General features: G+C 40.0%; 1 protein-coding gene across 1 annotated transcript in view; it reads right to left on the bottom strand.

Moving 5' to 3' along the window:
- Nucleotides 1–18765, bottom strand: part of mib2 (MIB E3 ubiquitin protein ligase 2) — a 38443-nt gene extending 19678 nt beyond the window's left edge. Inside the window, exons 1-8 of the mRNA XM_062427542.1 lie at nucleotides 18634–18765; nucleotides 12027–12422; nucleotides 10774–10945; nucleotides 3281–3387; nucleotides 1770–1964; nucleotides 1287–1429; nucleotides 787–894; nucleotides 549–653 (exon numbers count right to left, since the gene is read on the bottom strand). Of these exons, the coding sequence (XP_062283526.1) occupies nucleotides 549–653; nucleotides 787–894; nucleotides 1287–1429; nucleotides 1770–1964; nucleotides 3281–3387; nucleotides 10774–10945; nucleotides 12027–12422; nucleotides 18634–18700 (1293 nt within the window). The 5' untranslated portion in view covers nucleotides 18701–18765. The remainder of the gene's footprint in view (nucleotides 1–548; nucleotides 654–786; nucleotides 895–1286; nucleotides 1430–1769; nucleotides 1965–3280; nucleotides 3388–10773; nucleotides 10946–12026; nucleotides 12423–18633) is intronic.
- Between the last annotated feature and the right edge of the window lie 989 nt (nucleotides 18766–19754).

The following is a 19754-nucleotide window of genomic DNA, read 5'->3' as shown; positions in this document are numbered from 1 at the left end:
CAACTCATCATGTGTCCTTCATCAAATTAATTTCCATTTAAATTATTTAACAGTTACATTTCAGATAGTAAATTGACAGATTTCCTTTTTTTTTCTATTTCTTTTCAAGTACATTTCATGATATATAAAAGCCAAATGATTATGTGCCTTGGTTTCTTATTCCTGTGACATGACTGCAATTATTGTCAATATCTGAGTTGGCATGTTGTGTTTTACCTCCTTGTACCTTTACTTCCTACTCACACAATGTGTTTGGCTTCTATCAGACTATTGGAAGTATACAAATAGTCAGGAAAACAATGTTAATTTGCTGCACCCTTTTGTTTTTTATAAAGTAAGTTTTTTTATTTTTGGGCTTGGAGAGGATCAAGTCAAATAGCTTAAGTACTTGTTGATTTTATCAAGGTAAAAGTTAAAATGATTATGTCATGTGACTCGAGTCCATGCCTGTCAGAATATGGATTTAGCATTCATAACTAAATGCTAAAACACTATGAAGCACCAGTATTATCAGGCATTCAGTGTATCATCAGGCTAAATGAGCATACAGGAGCCATGCTGTCTGTCCACTCTCCATGGCCAGCCTGCAGTCTCTTGACACTGTCCATGTCCTCCAATACCCTTACAAGTTCGCCGACCCCGAATGTGTTCACCTGGGAGAAAGAAACACAAATGATTAACGTATTTGTTAGGATATAAAAAAATCAACTGAAAGCATACTCCTACTGAACTGAAGCTCTGAACTATGTCAGATCTTCCGGCGGAAACATATCTGTTACTCAGTACCTTGGTGAGAGCTCCAGGATGGAAAGTCCAGCGGATGTTGTTGCTGTACTGGACTCTGACGTCTCCTCGGTCAGTGATTCTATGAACAGTTCCGATCCGGCAAATGTACTGCGAACACAAATAGGCTGTTTCACCCTGGGTCTTCCTCTGCATGGCTGTGACCTTAATGTTCCCTTTAGCAGCTGTGATTTGAGGGCTCTATTTCCTTTCACTCTGTTGCACATCAATGTCCATCTGAGCCACTTACATAAATATTCTGTATGCTATTTTCAAAAGGCACGTGTGTTTTGACTATGAGGCCTTGTTTGTCCAAACCCTAAAGAGTACATACTGCACAGCCAGTACAAAGACTTCATGGTAACTTGTTGGAAAAAACAAGGGAAGTACACTCTGTACTTCTTCATTATAGAACTCAATAGGGAGTTATGTAAAGCCTATTGTTAACATGCTTGGAATTGTGTCAAAATTGTGTTTGTCTTGCTGGCAGAAGACTTTAATACCTCAGCCATTTTGGGGTTCCACCCTCCGTGGCCCTCCTGCATCTGTCGCAGAATGTCCACCTCCAAGAGACATTTGACCTTGTCACCCTGCTGGAAGGAGTGGCCGTCAGCACTCTCCTGGCGCTGCAGCTCTGCATGCTCTCCTGGATGGACAGGTGTCAGCGTTAACAAAGAGGCCAAACCAAAACCAGTAACAGTTTGTGTTTAAAATCAGTCTGTATTTTGTAAAGTCTAAAAATGTCATGCAAAAATACAACTGAATGTTACAATAATAAAAGGGCCAACAAGTTATTGATGAACCTCTTCTTACAACACACAAAAATGATTTACAGGTTGATCACTATATTAGTACATGCTAGATTGGAGTCATATTTTCCATGTAGGCCAATATTTGTTGAATATATATTGCTTTACTCCTAATCATGCAACTGAGAAATGAATGAGTTAATGCATGCTTTGAAAACAGGAATCTGCCTGTCTTACCCAGCTTTGGTAGGTGGTCTTTGTAATAGAAGCCCCCTTGGCCATCAGACACGTATTTGAGGTCTACCTTGCCCTTGTGGCCCATTCGGTAGACGTTGGTGGTGCCATTAGACCAGGTGACACTTGCCACGCTTCGACCAGACTCTGTGTCCCAGCCACGAATGTCCACTACCTTCCCAACCTTACCCTCCCCGCCTACACACACACACACACACACACACACACATAAATGCACATAAACACACAAATATACAAGAGTCAACAGTGCATCAGTGTTTTGAGAGACAGAGGTTGTTAAAGAAAGAAAGAAGTCCTTACATAAAGAGAGTGGATTTAGGTGCATTATGATCAGGAGAAAAAATATGTGAACAAAAGAGTACACATGTGATCACAATATGTAAACGCCTGGTGAGAATGTAAGGCAATGAGTGTACGACACCAGGCAAATGAGATGACAGAAGTGTGTGAGGAAAGTTTTCCCTGTAGGGACATAAGCTGCAAAGTGTCAAAGTCATTCGCTTCTATTTTCTACATCCAGCTCAGTGCTACATGCTTTCTCAACGTATCAAAAACCTGACAAAGCACACTTCCCCTTTCTTGATTCGAGTACAAAAGCATCCAAGTGCAAAGTAAGATTCACCATTAAACAATAAACATTTTCAAAGCCACATTATTAAACCAGTGACCGGAAAGACTACATGGTGGGGCTGGGGGTTTCTGAGCATGCTCAGATCGTCCTGTATGCACTTACCGCATACACCATTTAAGCCTGATGAGTGACTTAACCAAACCCCAGGGTGTTGATTTCAAAGACACCAAAAGGACATTTTGACTCATTCGCTCTAACCCAGAAAAGGGAGCGCTGCTATTCTCAGAGACAATGATGACCCTGGACCAGGAGACATAAAGACATGTTAACATTCCAGCTTTCCCTAAAGGGAACATTCGAGGGCTTTAATTTAGCCCGCTGATGTGGAAGATTGTTTTCAATTGCTATTTAGACTATTTCAAACATCAACCAGTGGAGAATATTTGTATCTGAAAAGAAAGGGACATTTTTCACAAGAGCGACAGTGTAGACTCGTGGTTTGTCACATAATAAACACAAAACTGTAGACATTCACGGAAAGCCATGAAAACACAAATCTCAATTCTTTACTTTCTCAACACTTGCAACATAGATTACAGTTTAAGTCTCAGTTTATGCCACTACACAGGGCTGCAAGGAAAAAAAGCAAAGAACATAAATGTTAATGAGCAAGGGCTGAAAATACACAAAGACAGGCACATCTGTGGAGCAGACTCAGATGAATCACTGGAAATATAAGTGCACGCAGACACACATTACCACAACATTTCATGGGTTAATGAGACGTGAGGTTAGAATGTTATGGGTTGTGGATGGTGAAACACTTTGAAGAGGTACCGCTCCATGGTCGATCAGGTAGGGGGCCTGCTGAGTTAGCAGTGCCAGGTTAGCGTTAAGGGCAGTACCCCCGCACACCACTCACCGTCTTGATTTCCCCAGTCCCAGTCAGGTCCACGAACCACTTTAACCCCTTGGAAGATTCCTTTGAGGATAATCCGCGGGAGGTTCTGCCTCGGTGCCAAGCTCACTCTGTGATAAAAGTATGGAGACACAGCTGAGCAAACTGCTCTACGGACCGTCTGAGACAATGTTAAGACTTGCTATAAAATCTTAAATACCATACTTTGTTAAAATATACACATTACAACACCAACAAAAATGCCCTTTCTTCATAATAAACTCAATAAGTGCTTTGAATCTGTGATGAGTCATGCTCAACATATGACCCAAAAGCCATGAAAAGTTAACAAACTTACTAAACTAATCAATCATTAAAATAAATCATCAAGGTGAAATATCCATGAATAAAGGTTTATTCACAGTAGAACCCAAGAAAATATACTTTTCCTGCAACCTGACGACACCAATTCAAAGACTGATCCTGTGCAACTTACAGGCTTCCAGGGAGAGCATTACGATTTAACGTGTAGGACACTTAAAGCCTAACTCATCCTGTGTGAAAGAGACGGCTTTAGGCTACAAGTGCCAACTGTATAATAAGTATAAAATAAAAATTAAATAAGCTGTCATGATCTTCTGACAATAGCTTTAAAAAAACAGTGAGTTTTCATGTACACAAGCTTACTTTTGTTTACATTCAACATTCTTCACCAAGCTACACAGCGTGTATCCGAACATGTTGGATAAATTAAGTGGGAAACCTCATAAAAAAACCTTTTTATAACTTGAATTATTTACATCAGTCGTCTTCTTCTTCTTTTCTTCTTTTATTAGCACATTACTGCCTGTTTCATGTCACCCTGTACCTGTGAAATAGATGTGCGTCCTACTGCATATGCTGGTAGTACGCGACAATACAAGAAACTGCTCGCATTGACCTACTGATCCCAAATACCCATTCCAAAATCCTTGGTAGCATCTACTCTCTTACATCTTTAATATCATGCTTATGTTTCTAAGCTCCACTCCCGACATAATGTTGATTTAGTTTGCTGAATGATGTCTATTCTGTCGCAGTTCTTCACAAAGTAGTCGTGAGACAAACAGGATAACCTTTTTATCCAAATAACGACACTGTAAACTCTGATCACAGATCCAGGCACTTAAGTGAGATAGTCATATCCTCAAAAGCTGACATACCTTATGGTAAAGATTTGATCAGATCTCGGTGCAAAAGAGCTGCCTATTCCCATACTTTCTTGACGAAATCAAACTTCAGCTTCCATTTCACTCAAACAGCTGTTTTGGATAGAGTCAAAATCATATAAAATCCAGAGTGATCAGAAGAAAAAGAGCCCAGTGAGAGTTGTCGTCCTCAGGAAGCCTCATAGAGGCTTCTGCCATGTGTCTCTCTAACACTGGGGTTTTGCCTAGCTTTTCATGAATCCTTGAAGTTAGGCTTTGTCCTTTCATCCCTTGTCACTGCCCAGATTTTCAGGTTCCTGGGAGCCACAGCGGGAAACAGCAGTATATTTGGCTCTTAGAGCCAACTAACAGTAAATCTCTGTGTGGGACTGAGCTTGGACAGGTCTGTGCTGAGAACGGCGTCTATGTGAAATCAGAGCTTTGAGCCTAATCCCGGGACAGCAGAGCTATCAGAAAGCAGGCCAACTCAGGTCAAAACATAGTGTACCTGCGTACACGAACACTATATATATAGTATAGTTTCAAGAAATTACAGATATATGTGGTACAATTGTGATCAGGCTAACTAAAACAATGTTTGGTTAGAGTAACATTTCCTGAGTTGGTAGTATTAAGGGTCATGGACAGAATGTAGCAAGCTGTGCCAATTTCCTGGTGGCACAAAGCAGATTGACTTCAGACTTGAAGGACAGACTGAAATGCTACAAAGAGAACTGTTTATGACAGGAAGCACTGGTTCAGTCAGAGAAAAAAGCTTCCTAAAACTTCACTTTCCTTAATAGGACAAAGAGGATGCAAACTGACAGGCGTCCCTATTTCATGAAAAACAAACAATAACCTCAGTGTGTGACACGGTGTTTCTCTGTGTTGCTACTGTGAGAAACACAACAGCTCTTTCAAGGGATCAAGATTTCTAATCCTGCCAGACCAAATGTCATCCCTGCTCCCAGACAGGATCAGGACAAGAGACCTACAACTACTAACACGCTAGCTGAGTCAACAGTCATCCAAAGGTTAGCTTTTCTCTTTTTTGAAATGAAGTCAGTGGAAGACACAGTATCACCATTTGTTTGCACAAATCAAGTCAACCAATAAATTCACAAAAAAAAAAAAAGTGCTGATACAGTGACACTATGTATTCATGTAATGATAACAGTTGTAGGTGGTAGGATGGCTCAGAGCTTTCACCTCAGAGCAAATGAACACGGGTTCAAATGTCAGCCCTATGTGCAGTGTGCTCATGGTGAATATACTACTGTGAAATACAAAGCTTTAGTTCACATTTCACCTACAAAATACCTTTTAAATACCTTCATGAAGAGAGTTGTTTTGTGATACGAGATAAAAGGTGATGGTCAACAATGACTTAAGCTCTATACAAGTCCAGATAAGTCTTTAATTGAGCTCTAGATACATTACAGACCAGCAATCATCAGCGATTTATCCAAATTAGCATACTAGCAACAAATATAGGTACAACTCTAAGGCCATATTGGCAGAAGACAAAGAAGGTACTAGAAACTCTTAAGGTCAGTAATGGGGTTGGGTTGGATGTGTTTTAAATTTGACAGTGGGGTGGAGAATTGAGGAGGTCAAGTGGGGTTATGTAGCTTTATGTGCAAGGGAAGGATTAAGCACTGAGTTGTCCCGATAAGTTCCCTGGAACGGCCTGTGTGTTGTTTGTGTGTTGAAGAGCCGATTAACCAACTGCATACCAACCACTTCCTCGTAAACATATGGTACACACATATGCTGCCCTGAGCACTGTCAGCATGCACACGCATGGCTCAATGTACTACGAAACATATGAGCCCATATGTGCAGGACACTGGGAGCCATTCAGAACGCTGAACACAAAATTACAGTCCAACAATAATTTAATCAAACCACTTATGTCCTTATTCAAAATAATAAAAAATGTGTTCAATCCGTGTTGAGAAACCACAGTAGAGTCAGATAACATACCTGTGGACATACACAGTTCACTGCTATATGAACAGCACCTTAATATGCTCGGTATCCAACACCTGTTATCTAATACATGTCTTCAATGAAGTTGAAAATGTTAACATGCTAATCCGCACAGCTGAGAATGTTAACATGCTAATCCAGTCAAATCTGTTGTAATTACAATGGAACATCCGGCTCAGGTGTCACACCATGTTTGCAACATGAGTGTCAGCTTATTTAGTAGCATTTTATAGTGTTGACAGTTTCCAATTGTCCCCTTGGGACAATAAACTTTCTGCCTCCAGCATGTCTATGAATTACAAATAGATGTACCCTGCTTAAGTTGTCATTAAAACCCTCACACATGTTTGGTCCACATGAAAACAGGCCCTCTGACTATGCTGAGCATAAAGCTAGTCCCCTCACAGAAATCACTGCTGGCACAACTCATTATGAAACCAAGCTAAATTTGACTTTCCAGGCAAATATCAGTGTGTCCCATGACTGCCAGAAGATAAATTAGTCTTTTGAAATGCTGTCAGTGAAATATGGGTCAGTGTGGTCTGGTAATAAAGAAGTACTGTGTGTCTGGCACCGCATACTGTACAGTGCTCCTCTATTTCATTCATCTGATTCATCTGATGAGAAAAGAACTGACTTTCATGTGATGTCCTCCCAGATGTACACTCAGTCCCAGAGCTGAGTGACAATCACAGCTCCATTTTCACTGAGACTGTGCTTAGTTGTCAAGGATAAAAAGGAAGAAAAGAGACAGCAAAGACTGAATGTCATGAAGGGATAATTTCATGTCAGTATGATAAGCAGCGGGTTCTAATTTCATAATATAATCAAAATCTCTGTTGGCATGCTCAAACTTGTTCTTTCATCACTACCAGGCAAGCTCAACACTGACCTGACTGTGGTGACAGCATATGCATAAGCAAGAGTACATTGATTATAAAATCAATCTGATCTTTGCTCCAAATCACACACACGCACGCGTTTGTCTTTATATCCTTGTGAGGACACTAACCCTAACTCTAACCCTAACCCTAACCCTGGCCCCTTACCCTTACCTTAACCATCAGAACTAACTGCCTTAACCCCACCCTTACCCTAAACTGAACTTTAAAACCAAGTCATAACCCTCAATTTGCCCTTTGAAGTGAGGACTGCCCAAAATGTCCTCACAACACACTAATGTGTCCATAATGTTCATATCTGAAATTGGTTCCCTTAAAGACAGAAAGACATGTGCATGCACACACTGTACAATGTTTATTTATACAATTAAAAAGCAATTGTCTTTAAAATTTTGAAAATATCTTCAGTTAAGATTTAATTTCTTCCAAACTCTGCAGGTTACATTTCAATCCAATTCAGCACCACACGGCAAAGACAGAATTTGTATACTAATATTTAATAGTTCAGCAAAACATGTTCTTTTTTAAAGCTGAAATTTCATTTCAATAGCACCTCTAGGAAGTAGGGTTGGTCCGATGGACACCACATCGGCGATGTGCCGCCGCTGCCGCCTGCCCGCAAATTAGACGTATTCTCCCGGAATCTGAAGTGAACGAGCAAGAGCGCGCACTAGAGTGACAGTGCGTGTGTGTTTGTGTGACTATAAGTGCAGCGCGTGCTGCACCGCCGCCGCCATCACGATGTTTTGCTTTGAACATCGTCGATCGTCCAATTCCTGGACATCGCCCAACCCTACTAGGAAGTATATAAGTATATACAAAGAGGACATGAATTGGAGAAATTAAAGGAATGATTAGGATACTAAATGAAGCAGGACAAGCCATGCTGCAGCCAGACACAAATCATAATGAAGTTAAATGAGTTCACAATACTGCTGCCAGCTAAAAAATATGACACTTAGAGATGTCATGATGAACACTAAACCAACACCCTGAACACTGTCAGCCTGAGAAAGTCATAAATGCTCCAGACAAGTGATGTTTGAAGGTTTCATTGACATCACGACTGGCTGTCTTCAGCTGAGTCACAGCCTTTTATGTCACTTATAGACATCAATATACCATTCATGTTTCAGACTGTGAAAATAATCTCCCTGAGAGCCATAATGGAGAGAGACCCAGTGTGTTATCACTGACGTCAATCCATTCAGAAGTGCTGCAAACTTCTTGAATGAAGTACCATTTTCTAAATGTGATTCAGATAAATGAAACTAACTGAAGGGCTGCCAGCATATTGACAAGCAATATTCATCCATCTAATTAATGTAGCATTGAACCAGTGATGGGATGCTACAACAGTCTTTCAAATCTTACTCTTCACATAAATGTGTTGTTAACCCTGGCTTTGCTATTTTATTCCAGTTGGCCTAAGCCTTTAAAAATGTTCAATTTTGTTTACTACATTTAATGTGGTTGTATTGTACATTGCATAATGAACTACAACTACTACTTTCACATTCAAGTGCTAGAAATGATGTAAAGGTGCTTCAAAAACAAAAAGCTTCACACCAACGTCAACAACGATCATCTTTCAATTTATTGATTGATAACTAAAATTGAGGTGCCGTAAACGAGAAAATGTATCCTATACTGTAAATTATTACAGTATCACTATCCTTACTAATATGGCTGAAAAGATTTTTCTCCAATTCAATGCAATAAAAAATGACCTATCACTAAGTACAAGCAAGTATTTCAGCAGTGTCTACAGATGGAAGACAGTGACCTGCTTTGACCTGGTTGGAGGGTATGGATGTGGGCCTAGGCTGATTTCATGCCCTGAAATATAACGCTACTTAGAATTTTCAGCCTTGTTCTGTCTATTTTTAAGTCTTTACACTGGATACCTGTTAGTCTTCCTTTATTTTACAATTATTTTATTAGCTCATAAGTCACTATATGGCTTTGCACCGGACTACTTCTCAGAAATGCTTATAGTTTATGAACCAGGGAGGCCCTTCATTTGGAACCTGGCAGTACTAAAGATTAGTGTCATTAATTCAGTATCTGAGCAAATGTGAAATAAGGTCATAATCTCCCTTATGTTCCTGAGTTATAGCGTTGAATAATGACCAGAAAAATGTTTTTGAAGAACATTATTATGTCACAGTAAAGTTTTGTGAGGTCACAGCGACCTTGACCTTTGACCACCAAATTCTAATCAGTTTATCCTTGAGTCCAAGTGGACCTTCATGCCAAATTTGAATACATTCCTTCATGGACGAAATGACCTGAAAACATCATGCCTCAGGTCACAGCTGTTGCCGGCACAGAGACATAAAAACAGTGATGACAAAGATACTGGATTCAAGTCATGACCCAACGATGATGATGATGTAGCAATGTTATTTGTCACCTTGCTGCATTGATAATACATTATGTCAATCAATGACATGCTAAAATGCTAAATTAATTTGCTATGCAAATAATAAAAATAATAATAATAATAATAATCACTTGTGAATTGGTATCGAGTATTGATTCACACTCCTATTTGCGGCATTCATTGAACAGCAGGCAGAGGAAAATAAATGGGACTGTGTTGGACTTGGACCTGGCTAAACTATGGAGAAAATCTGGGTCATAGATATCATCTCGTTAAATTCAGCGCAGACCATCCAGCTGACATTCAGACAGTGCCCGAAGCAGTTTGGAGCTTTACTGTGAACTGATGCAGAAGAGTGGATTCTGAAGGGAGAACTCAGTCCAGTAAATCTGGATACATAGGACACTTGGAATCAGCTCAGTAAATATTTATCTACAGCAAGGCCAAGTGCTGTTTGCCTAAACTGACATAGTAACTATGGGCATGCTGTTAATGTATGCGCAGAGATTCCTGCCTCTAGTTTTTCTGCAGTATGTCAGCTTGAATAAACTCCAGGTCAAGTTTGAAGTTTCTATATGTATATAACAATCTTTTTTTTTTCTTATATCCACCATTTTGATTTACAGTATTTGTCTTTTTTTTATCTTAATTGTTCCACAAGTAAAGATTTTTGAAATAAACACAAAAATATTACAAAGCACTTCCCCTAAAAAATACAGAGCTCATTTCAAAAAGAAGCAAGACAAGTGCTCCTTTCTTATCTTGGTGCTCTCTAATTGCTTCAAAACAAAGCAATGACTCAGGAAAAAAAATAAATCCTGTGTTTACTGTTGATTATGAGAGGTTCATCACTGTTTATTTGACCTAACAGACACCAGACTATTGCAATTTAATTGGAGAGAGCAACACTAATAAGGTCTTACGTCCTATGAGTCGATTTCGATTTGAATAGAGGACACTAGCTGAACACAGACAATGTAGTGGATGACAACATAATTAGAATTTAAGTGGGGATCAAATGTGCCAGACAAGTGGCAGCGCAGTACTCACGGCTGGGAGTGCGCTGTCTCGTAACGCTCGAAAGCGTGGCTCAGGTCATGCTTGTTGTTCATGTAACACTGAGTGCACAGGTCGTAGTCGAAGCACACCTTGCACTTCCATCGCATTCCCATGATGCCATGCTTCTTACAGCTGTCACAGATGATGTTCGAGTGACGCACACCTGGAAGGGAAGACAAGTCAGTCAGCCAGTCAGTAAATCCAACATGCCTGAAGTTTCTGTTTCTATTCTATTTTGAAAAGAAATTTTAAAAAATTCGAAGGAACTTGCAAGAAAGATGCTAGTTTTAAATGAATCTGTATCTGATATATGCAAGTCACTGAAGCAGATGAGGCATATTTCATGTCCTTACCGACGCCACAAAGGCTGATATGTCACGAGATGTGGAAGAACTGAGGCACAAACAGCATGACAAAAATACCCCCACCCCCTTAGCACCTCATCGCTTCTCCTCCTCTTCTTTCGCTTCATTAATTGAAGGGCAAGCTTCTGAGGCAGAAAAATGGCGCTTTAAATGGAGCAAAATGCTAATGAGTCCTGCATTAATATGTGTGTCATTCAAGTCCAAAAGAGAGCTGGATGGCTAGAAGAAGAGAGATTGTCTTTAATGTACCACGCTTACTAAATATGGACTTTGGGAAGGTTGAGTTAGCCACAGCAATGACGAGCAGGCACAAATATGCAAGATAAACTCCTGATAAAAGGGGTTTCAATAAACAACATGTGACCATCACAGCTAATAGAGAAGCAAAAATAAGGAGACCTTTTAGGGAAAGGAAAATAACAAAGCTGATCCTGAATATTATTTGGCTAATATTAGTTTTTAAATCTGGAAGAAACACTTTTGCAAATGTGCTTAAAATAAACATAGATACATTTGGTAAAAATACACAGAGAAAAGGGATGATTGTGCAGCAAAAGTTGCCATGTGAATTTGTATGGCAGACTTCTGTATTCTATTGTAAAAAACATGCAGGTAGATTGATTAGTTAATTAATGCAAACTGATTAATTAGAAATGCTCATGTAAATTAAAACTATTAATCTTTTTCATTAAAAATAGAAAACACAACTGTGCTGACCCCTACAGCTGGGTACCAAATTTAAATACTTTTGGGTTTCTTTATGAAGTATTGCTTAATGTAACACATGAAAAAAGTATTGTGTGGTAACAAACTGAAACTTGTCCCTGTGTGTAAGTATGACCCTAGACTTCCAATCTAGGGTCATACTGATTAGATTACCGATTTGGGCGTTATCATAGAGCAGCAGGTCGTAAGAGCCCTGGTAGCCGGTGCGGTAGTTGGTCCGTGTGCCGCTGTCCCACTGCACCACTACAGTCTTGTCTGGTGTGGTGGTGCTACCCTGCCGGCCGATCTCCACTACAGTGCCCACATGGCCCTCGCCTTCATCCTGGTTTCCCCATTTCCAGTCCAGGCCGCGCACTACACGCATGCCCACCTCCATGCTGCCTCCGTTGGGGCCTGGCCTGGGGGCTGAGCGCAACGGCCTGGGCCTGGCAGCGCTGTCACTTCCGCTGCTGCGCCTCCGGTGCTTGTGAGGGGCAGCGCTGGCACGCGCCGACGATATCGTAGGCAGGGATGGAACCAGGGCTGTTTCCGGGAACAGGTCAGGGGTGACTGGAGATAACAGAAGATAAAGAGTAAAAGTTCAGTGAAACCTGGAAAAATAAAGTCACGGCAAGTTTAAATGAAGTAGATACATTTATGAAACAGAGTCATAATGGGGGGGAAAAAAGCGACTAATTCACTTCTTTTAACAAGTCAATACTGCACATAACAAATTGCTGATTCTTGCTAAGGGCTTCAGAAAAATTGGGACCGTTCCACCACTTGTATTAAAGGAAATCTTGCAACCTGTGTGTTGTCTGACTACAGGTCTGTCAGTGGCTGCTAAGGGACTCATGGAGCAACATGCCATATGTCTCATTAATTTCAGAGAAATGTTTTTCTCTTTGCTGGTAGATCATTCACTGGAGGCCTTGCTATGTGTCATGGCACACTTCTGGAGAGAGCAGCTGGACACGACCATACGCCCTGCTACGCTAAGCAAGCCTTGACCTGACACACACACACACACACACATACATGTACTTACATCCTTACCAGGACAGTCTGATGGCTTCAATCATGTCCCAAACCACAACTGTAACACTCAGATACTTAAACCCGGCACTAAACTAACAATCATGAGGTGAAAGATGCACAAATGTGTGTCATGTTTTATGTGGCTGTCATGTTGGTTTTGTCTTTAAAGCACAAATGGATTGACAACTGTAATCTCATTAAATGTAAAATATAATGACAATAAAGTTTTCTATCTATCTTTCGATCTATTCTATCTATAACCTCAATCAACCTCAAAAAGCTCATGTAGCATAGTGAACATTTCAGGTCTCTATTTGTATGGATCTGCTTAAATCCAACTATATCAACCCAACAATTTGAATGGAAACTGTTAAATGTTCTCATGAAAACATAAATAGGTCAAAATCTCATCAAGGACAGACAAACTCACACATTCGCTGCCTTAACTGATGACCCCGCTGTTTTAAAATGAATGCTGCTGGCTGCTAGGAGAAAAGAAAAAGCGCTAATACGCAGGCAGGAAGGAAGTAGCATCTATGTGGAAGCTTGACTCAGCAATATAGACGGGAACTTTTGCTGAGGAGCATGACCATCAGCGGAAAACCAATCAGGCGCATTAATAATCACATGTGACACATCAGATATATCCTTTTTATACACTCTGCTGCAGTGTCCTTTAAGATTATTAATAAGCACTCCTCGATGTTACTGCAGAGCTATTTCTGTGACTGATCGTACAACAAAAGATGTTTGTGAGGTTGCAGAGACAGAAATATGCAGGCTTGTAAAACTGAAGGACAGTATACAGATTTTGTTCTTATGAAGACCAACAATATAACTCTAGCTTTGATGCTGTATGTGTTTGATACTGTTTATGCTCCTTTTAGTCTCTCTAGTATGGGACAACTACAAAAATACTGGATCCTACATTTCCCATAATGCAACCACCAGCATGTTTTCAACAGACTGTTTGAAATGTGTCATTTATTTTTTTTAAATCCTCCACATGAGACATTATACAACTGTACAGACTAAGTAGTCTTGCCGATTATAGGTAAACAGACTTTAAATACGTAAAATCAGCTTTAAGAAAAGAAGCAAGCCAGCTCAGTCCCTCAAGAAAGCTGAAACTTGTTCTCACTTTCCACCATTAAGACAGGCTCACACTCACTCCTGCTGTGTAGTAATACCACATGCAGACAACACTACCTAGGAGGCCTTGCGTGACTTTTTGAGGATGCCGACATTTGGTAATAATGTGATAAACCTTTAAACTTTAAAGCAATATTAAAAATGTAAACTTTCTTGCAATACTAAAAGCCCAGAATTGCAATTATGACTTATAATCAAACCGCTGTTATTGTTTTATACTCGTACAGTCGACAATAGACAGAAACAGGAAGGTTCATCAGTAGTGTTGTGTGACTGGCTAAATAAAAACACAATGGAAGTGATTACAGAGATGGTTGGGAGTCATAGAAGTGAGGTTACGGTGAAATCAAGTGCCATGTTCGTTAAAAGGGGTCTACACATCTGACCGCATTCCACAGCTCATGGTGGTGGTAATCCATCATTTCCATGTTTACAACCACCACTGAGCTAAATTAGAACAATGGACAGACTTAAGCCTTTTGTGTGGACAGCAAACATCTAGTAAGTTATTTGAACATACTGATGTAAACAGGAAATATTTAAATAACGTTTTTAAATGATATGTGTGCCTTTAAACTTAAGGTCCTCAAATACCCTCTGTTTATCTGGTACCCAGGATGCTTCAGTATAGAGTCTGGTTGGTCAGTCACAGCGCTACGTTACAAAATCTTTCAATAATAGGGTGGACAGATGTCTGTAATGTGGCTGAGATTAAACGTGCACGCTTATCAAGATTACAATGTCATTTTGGTATTAAAAGCATCTGCTTAAGCATGAAAACATAGGGGATGCAGGGGATTAAAAGAGGGAAAGCAGGCTGCTTAAACTCCATTTTCTGTCCGAAATGACAGCTTAGCCTCTTTTATGCACTGGAATAATATCCAAGCCAGTCATCTAACATGTCAGTGTGTGAACAGTGGAGCTGTCACAAGCTGTGGACGTGTTTCACAAAGCTGCCAGCGTTCTGGGTGTGGATGGATGAAGTAAGTGCCAACGTTTCGGCTGGTGTGTGGAACCAATAAGTGATGTTATAATTTAGGATGAAAAATACCTAAAACCCATTAATTCAATATTTACAGCACAATCAGGCTCATGAGGATGAAAAAGCAGCAGGCTTTGAACAATCTAGCATTGTGGTTTGAGGAACTGTTTTCCAGTCACGGATAAGAAAAAAAACTTTACCTACCACCTACATTCAAAACTGATCTTCTACCCACATGTAGTACCCACCCCCCCCCTATCGTGTTCCAGGGAGAATTCAGGCCGAGCACACTGATATCTTATCATTATTAAAACAGACCAGGCCTGGTACTGTCAAGTAGACGCAACACATGAGATTCAGAGGACGGCTCCACCTGTACAACAAACCACTGTCCCACATCTTCTTTATCTGCTGCTTACTGCGAGCTTTATCTCCACACACCAAAAACAAAACCCATGTACTAGAAAAAAAAGGATGAATACAAAAGCAGCACTTTATTGCCCTACATGAAATCAGTAGAAATAAGCTCATCTTCTTATGTTAAATCCCAACGCGTGCTATTTTGTGTTACATTTTTATGTCTGTGTCGACAGATGGTCACTGCCGGAAAATCCTCCCCACACACCAAGTGATAAATCGGAATCAGGAGTGAATCCTACAAGTGACTGTTAAACCAGCGACCGCTATTTCACAGCAAAGCCATTACTTCCTGTTGAAATGTGGAACTGTGGACATTAAGTAGGTAAAGCAGCCTCACCAGCTTTGAAACCCACAACTCAATGAATGGAAAGAGAAAGCAAGATGTAAAAACCACCAGCTGTGCTCTGATGAGACTAATAATGCTTCTAGTCTGACCAGTGTGCACTCCAACATCATTTTTTTTTTGTATTTTTATGTTTGATGTTATCCTCAGCAGCCACGGGGCCAAATTCCAGGACTGTGCCAATTGTCCTGATGATGAAATCAGTTCTGACTGTTTACTAGTTGGCTAACGGCTGTCCAGGTCAACAGTGACAAGAAGTACGACTGTTACAAATACTGTGACCTCAAAAAAATAACAGACATATTAATAGTGTAGTTTTGTCTTATGAAGCGCTCCGTAAAAATAAATCACAATGCTGACGTCTCTCACAAGAAGAGGAAGTCGTTCAAGTGTTCAAATCTCACACACACACACACATACACACACAGCATATCCTGATACTGTCCAAAATTAATTATTTGACACGTGTGCTGCAGCTGCGAAAACTCAACAAATTTAACTGAAATTTGAATGTCCAAAAACAACATATATATATTTTAAATGTCATCATTTCCATTCTCAATTCTATGCTTCTGGGTATGGAATCAACTCATATTTGTGATATCTAATTAAGAGATAAGAAAAGATTTAGAGCTTTAAATTATGAATTGTATTAAGTTACCTTTGTGCATTTTAACATATCATAGCAGTAAAAGCTCAGGTGTAAAAACTATTAATATGTAATAACATTAACGAGGGGTCTGTTCCACTTATGTGTTCCGGTAAAAACAGTGAGCCAGCATGCACAATAAAAGGGAACTGAAATCTGCTGGTTAACCAGCTTTGCACAGAGCGGAAATGAGTTTCCAGGTATCTAACTTTTGCGTATCAACATATCAATAACGCAGGCTAATACTTATCGACAGTCAATAGGCCCAGCTGCAGCATGTGCCCCTTTGTTCCAGAGGTTTCCTGGAAAGGGTATATTCCCTTTTTTTTTTTAAATTCACTTTTCTCTGTAACTCTATTTCTCTGGGTTACAGGCGGCCATGACCGGGCCACCAGCCTGTGTTGCTGAAATGTCGCTTGCCAATCTGTGAGGGCTAAGAAGGGTAGGATTACTCTGCCTAACAGATGGGCTGGCGTTGGCCGTACACACTGCTGAGGGCCAATCAGGTGTTTGTCCACTACATAAATATGGCACACAAAATTTGCCTAGGAATATTATGTAATATCCATAAAGTGGGTGTATCATGTCACTGAAGGTTCAACTTGAAACCTTTTATTAAACTGCTGCACATGGCATTTTAAAACATTAATAATCAATTGACAAAATAATTTTAACACTTAGTATGATCATATTTTGTGTTCAAATAAGGTGGAAATCATTAATTTAAATGATGATCAGAGCACTATATTTCCCATGAATCCTTCGCAAATTTGGAAAACTACAAATAGAAAGTTTAAAAACTTTTAAGGCAAGCAGTAACTACATGTGATTTGATTTTTTTCAAGTTTTGAAAGTACTGTATATTAAAAACACAGCTATAGTAACTGGATAGTGTTCAATCAGGACTGTGGAACTATAAAATGTAACTTTTTGTGCAATACAGCAATCTACCTTTGTACTATAAAGCAGATCAGCACATTTTCCTCACTGTGTCCAAGAGGCACACAGTGTAAAATGTAGAGGAGCGCTGGGAGAGACTCAACACCGTCAAATACAGCGCTGCAATGGTACTGATATCTCCATGAAAGCAGGCACAAGTTGGATCTAGCCTCGACTTCTTTGTCACTGTCTGGTGGCATTGGGGTGATGAAACAAAATGTTTTAGAATCAATACAATGCTGGTACACGTGTCCCTGCTTCTAGTTCAACTCAGCGAGTGTTATATAAGGCTCAGGGGCACAGGCCAATGACATGACAAACTAGCTACAGACATTGATGGTTTCACTGAGCAGTTATGGCATATTTGTAATTCTTAACCCAACCTACAGGCAGATCTAGTTCAGCACACTGATAATAATCACTGAGCAGCTTCAAAAAGGGAAAATGAATCATGAGTACTATTATTGGCAGACCCATTGCCATCAGATATGTGAGGCAGCAAAGGCCTGCTGGGGCTGCATGTCTTACGACACGTGGTCTGACTGGCTTATATCCTCACTCTAATGTCTAATAAGAAGAGGCTGTTTGCCTGTGCTGGGTTTTTTTTATTTTTTATATTGCTGCCACTGGACCAAAATGCTTAGCAGTGTGTAATCTACACACAGGCTCTATGACTACAGCCTCATCAGCCTTAATGTCAGAAATGAGTAAAAGGCTGCTGGAACTGGTTTATGTCAGAAACATCTGGTGGCCAGAGGACTTTCAGGAAAATCAATATGGACACTGAGTAAATAACACATTTACAAAGATTTCTTCAGAGTGGGCGCAAGGCTAAAATAAGACCCTCCATTCTCTATTTTCAGACCAGCTTTGCCTGTCTTCCTTTATTCAAATCTCACTCAAACAAGCACTGCGTACTTGGATCATATAGCATTATTAGATATCTCCATCCACCAACCTTTTCATTTTGGAGTTGTTGAATTATCACACGTAATTAAACAATCATACAACTACTGAAACAGAAACACAGCGTACTGTGTCGATATTACCACATTTCTTCTCTCATCATCACTGTCCAAAGCATCTTTACAAAGCTTAAAGCCTGCAAGAGTTTAAAAAAAGCAACTTGATACCAGCAGAATTGTTCCTATAATCATACTCCCCCGAGGCTTTTATTAAAAACTCTACCACAGCAAACCATGCTCCTGAAGACCTCTCAAGATTCTCATATGACATTATCGTGGATAATCATACTCACTCCCCATGATCTTCAGCCCGTTTTTGAACATGTTTGGCAGCTGGATCCCCGTGTGCCGTGACACCATGAAGCTTCTGTTGCTCTTATTCCAGCTAGACCAAGAACACCATCTGAAATCCTGAGTGCTATGAAGCTGTCATCTTACTGATGGGGGAGTGAACCCTTTCTGGCTCATTCTTTGTATTTGGTTTTCTGTGAACTTTGCTCTTCGTTATGGAACATGCAGTTTTTTTTGTCCCCTGTGCTCGGTTGTTTGTTTTGGGTTTTTTTGGTCTGACAGATGTTGCTCAAGGACTTGACAAGCTTAATGCTTTATCTGGAGAAAAAAAAAAGCCCAAGCTGGCTAAAACAAAAGGTAAGGAAGTAAGTTAGAAAAGGTATTAGAGGTAAACACATTACTTTGTATCATAATGGGGCATTGTCATCAGTAGTAGCGCGATAAAGCTTTGATCATTTCTCATATTTGTTTAGTCTCCTGTGAGATCCTCACGACTGTTACAGTTGGACTCTATCCGCTTAAACTTCAAGTCAAAAGTCATTTCAGAAGTCAGTACTGAGTCACATGTTGGTCACACATTAAGTTTCCAATTTGTACCAGCTTCACCTGAAACAAGCATCTAAGGCCCATGCCTGGATCATTTCATACAACACTAAAGCAATCAATCAATCCTACATCTGCACGTATGTGATTAAAATCTCTTTGTAAACTCTTACAGCACTGTAGCCACTGTCTTTATAATATAGTACCATCTGCTTAATGTTGTTACTTCTAATAATACCTGTAAAGTTGGCACTTAACATACTGTAATGAAACTGTCTGCAATCAAGAATCCACACGCTAAAAACCCCCCAAACTGCTCTCACAACTTTAACATCACTGTAAGATTACAGCGTCAGGACAAAACTTTTCGTCTTTCTTTTTTTTTTTCTTTGCTCATTTAATCGTCACCAGTCTGTAACACAAACAGTGATAGCGGCAGCCAGGCCAGCCAGATGTCCGTCTGCGTGCTTGCTTAGCACATGTAAATAGCTTTACTACAGAATGTAATGACATGTGGCACAATTGTAGCAGCATGGCCACAGACGTGTATGGGCTGCATGTGTGTTATGATTATTTAACT

The sequence above is a fragment of the Scomber scombrus genome, chromosome 10 (assembly GCF_963691925.1).
Source record: "Scomber scombrus chromosome 10, fScoSco1.1, whole genome shotgun sequence".
Classification (NCBI taxonomy): domain Eukaryota; kingdom Metazoa; phylum Chordata; class Actinopteri; order Scombriformes; family Scombridae; genus Scomber; species Scomber scombrus.
This window is presented reverse-complemented; position numbering and strand designations above follow the sequence as displayed.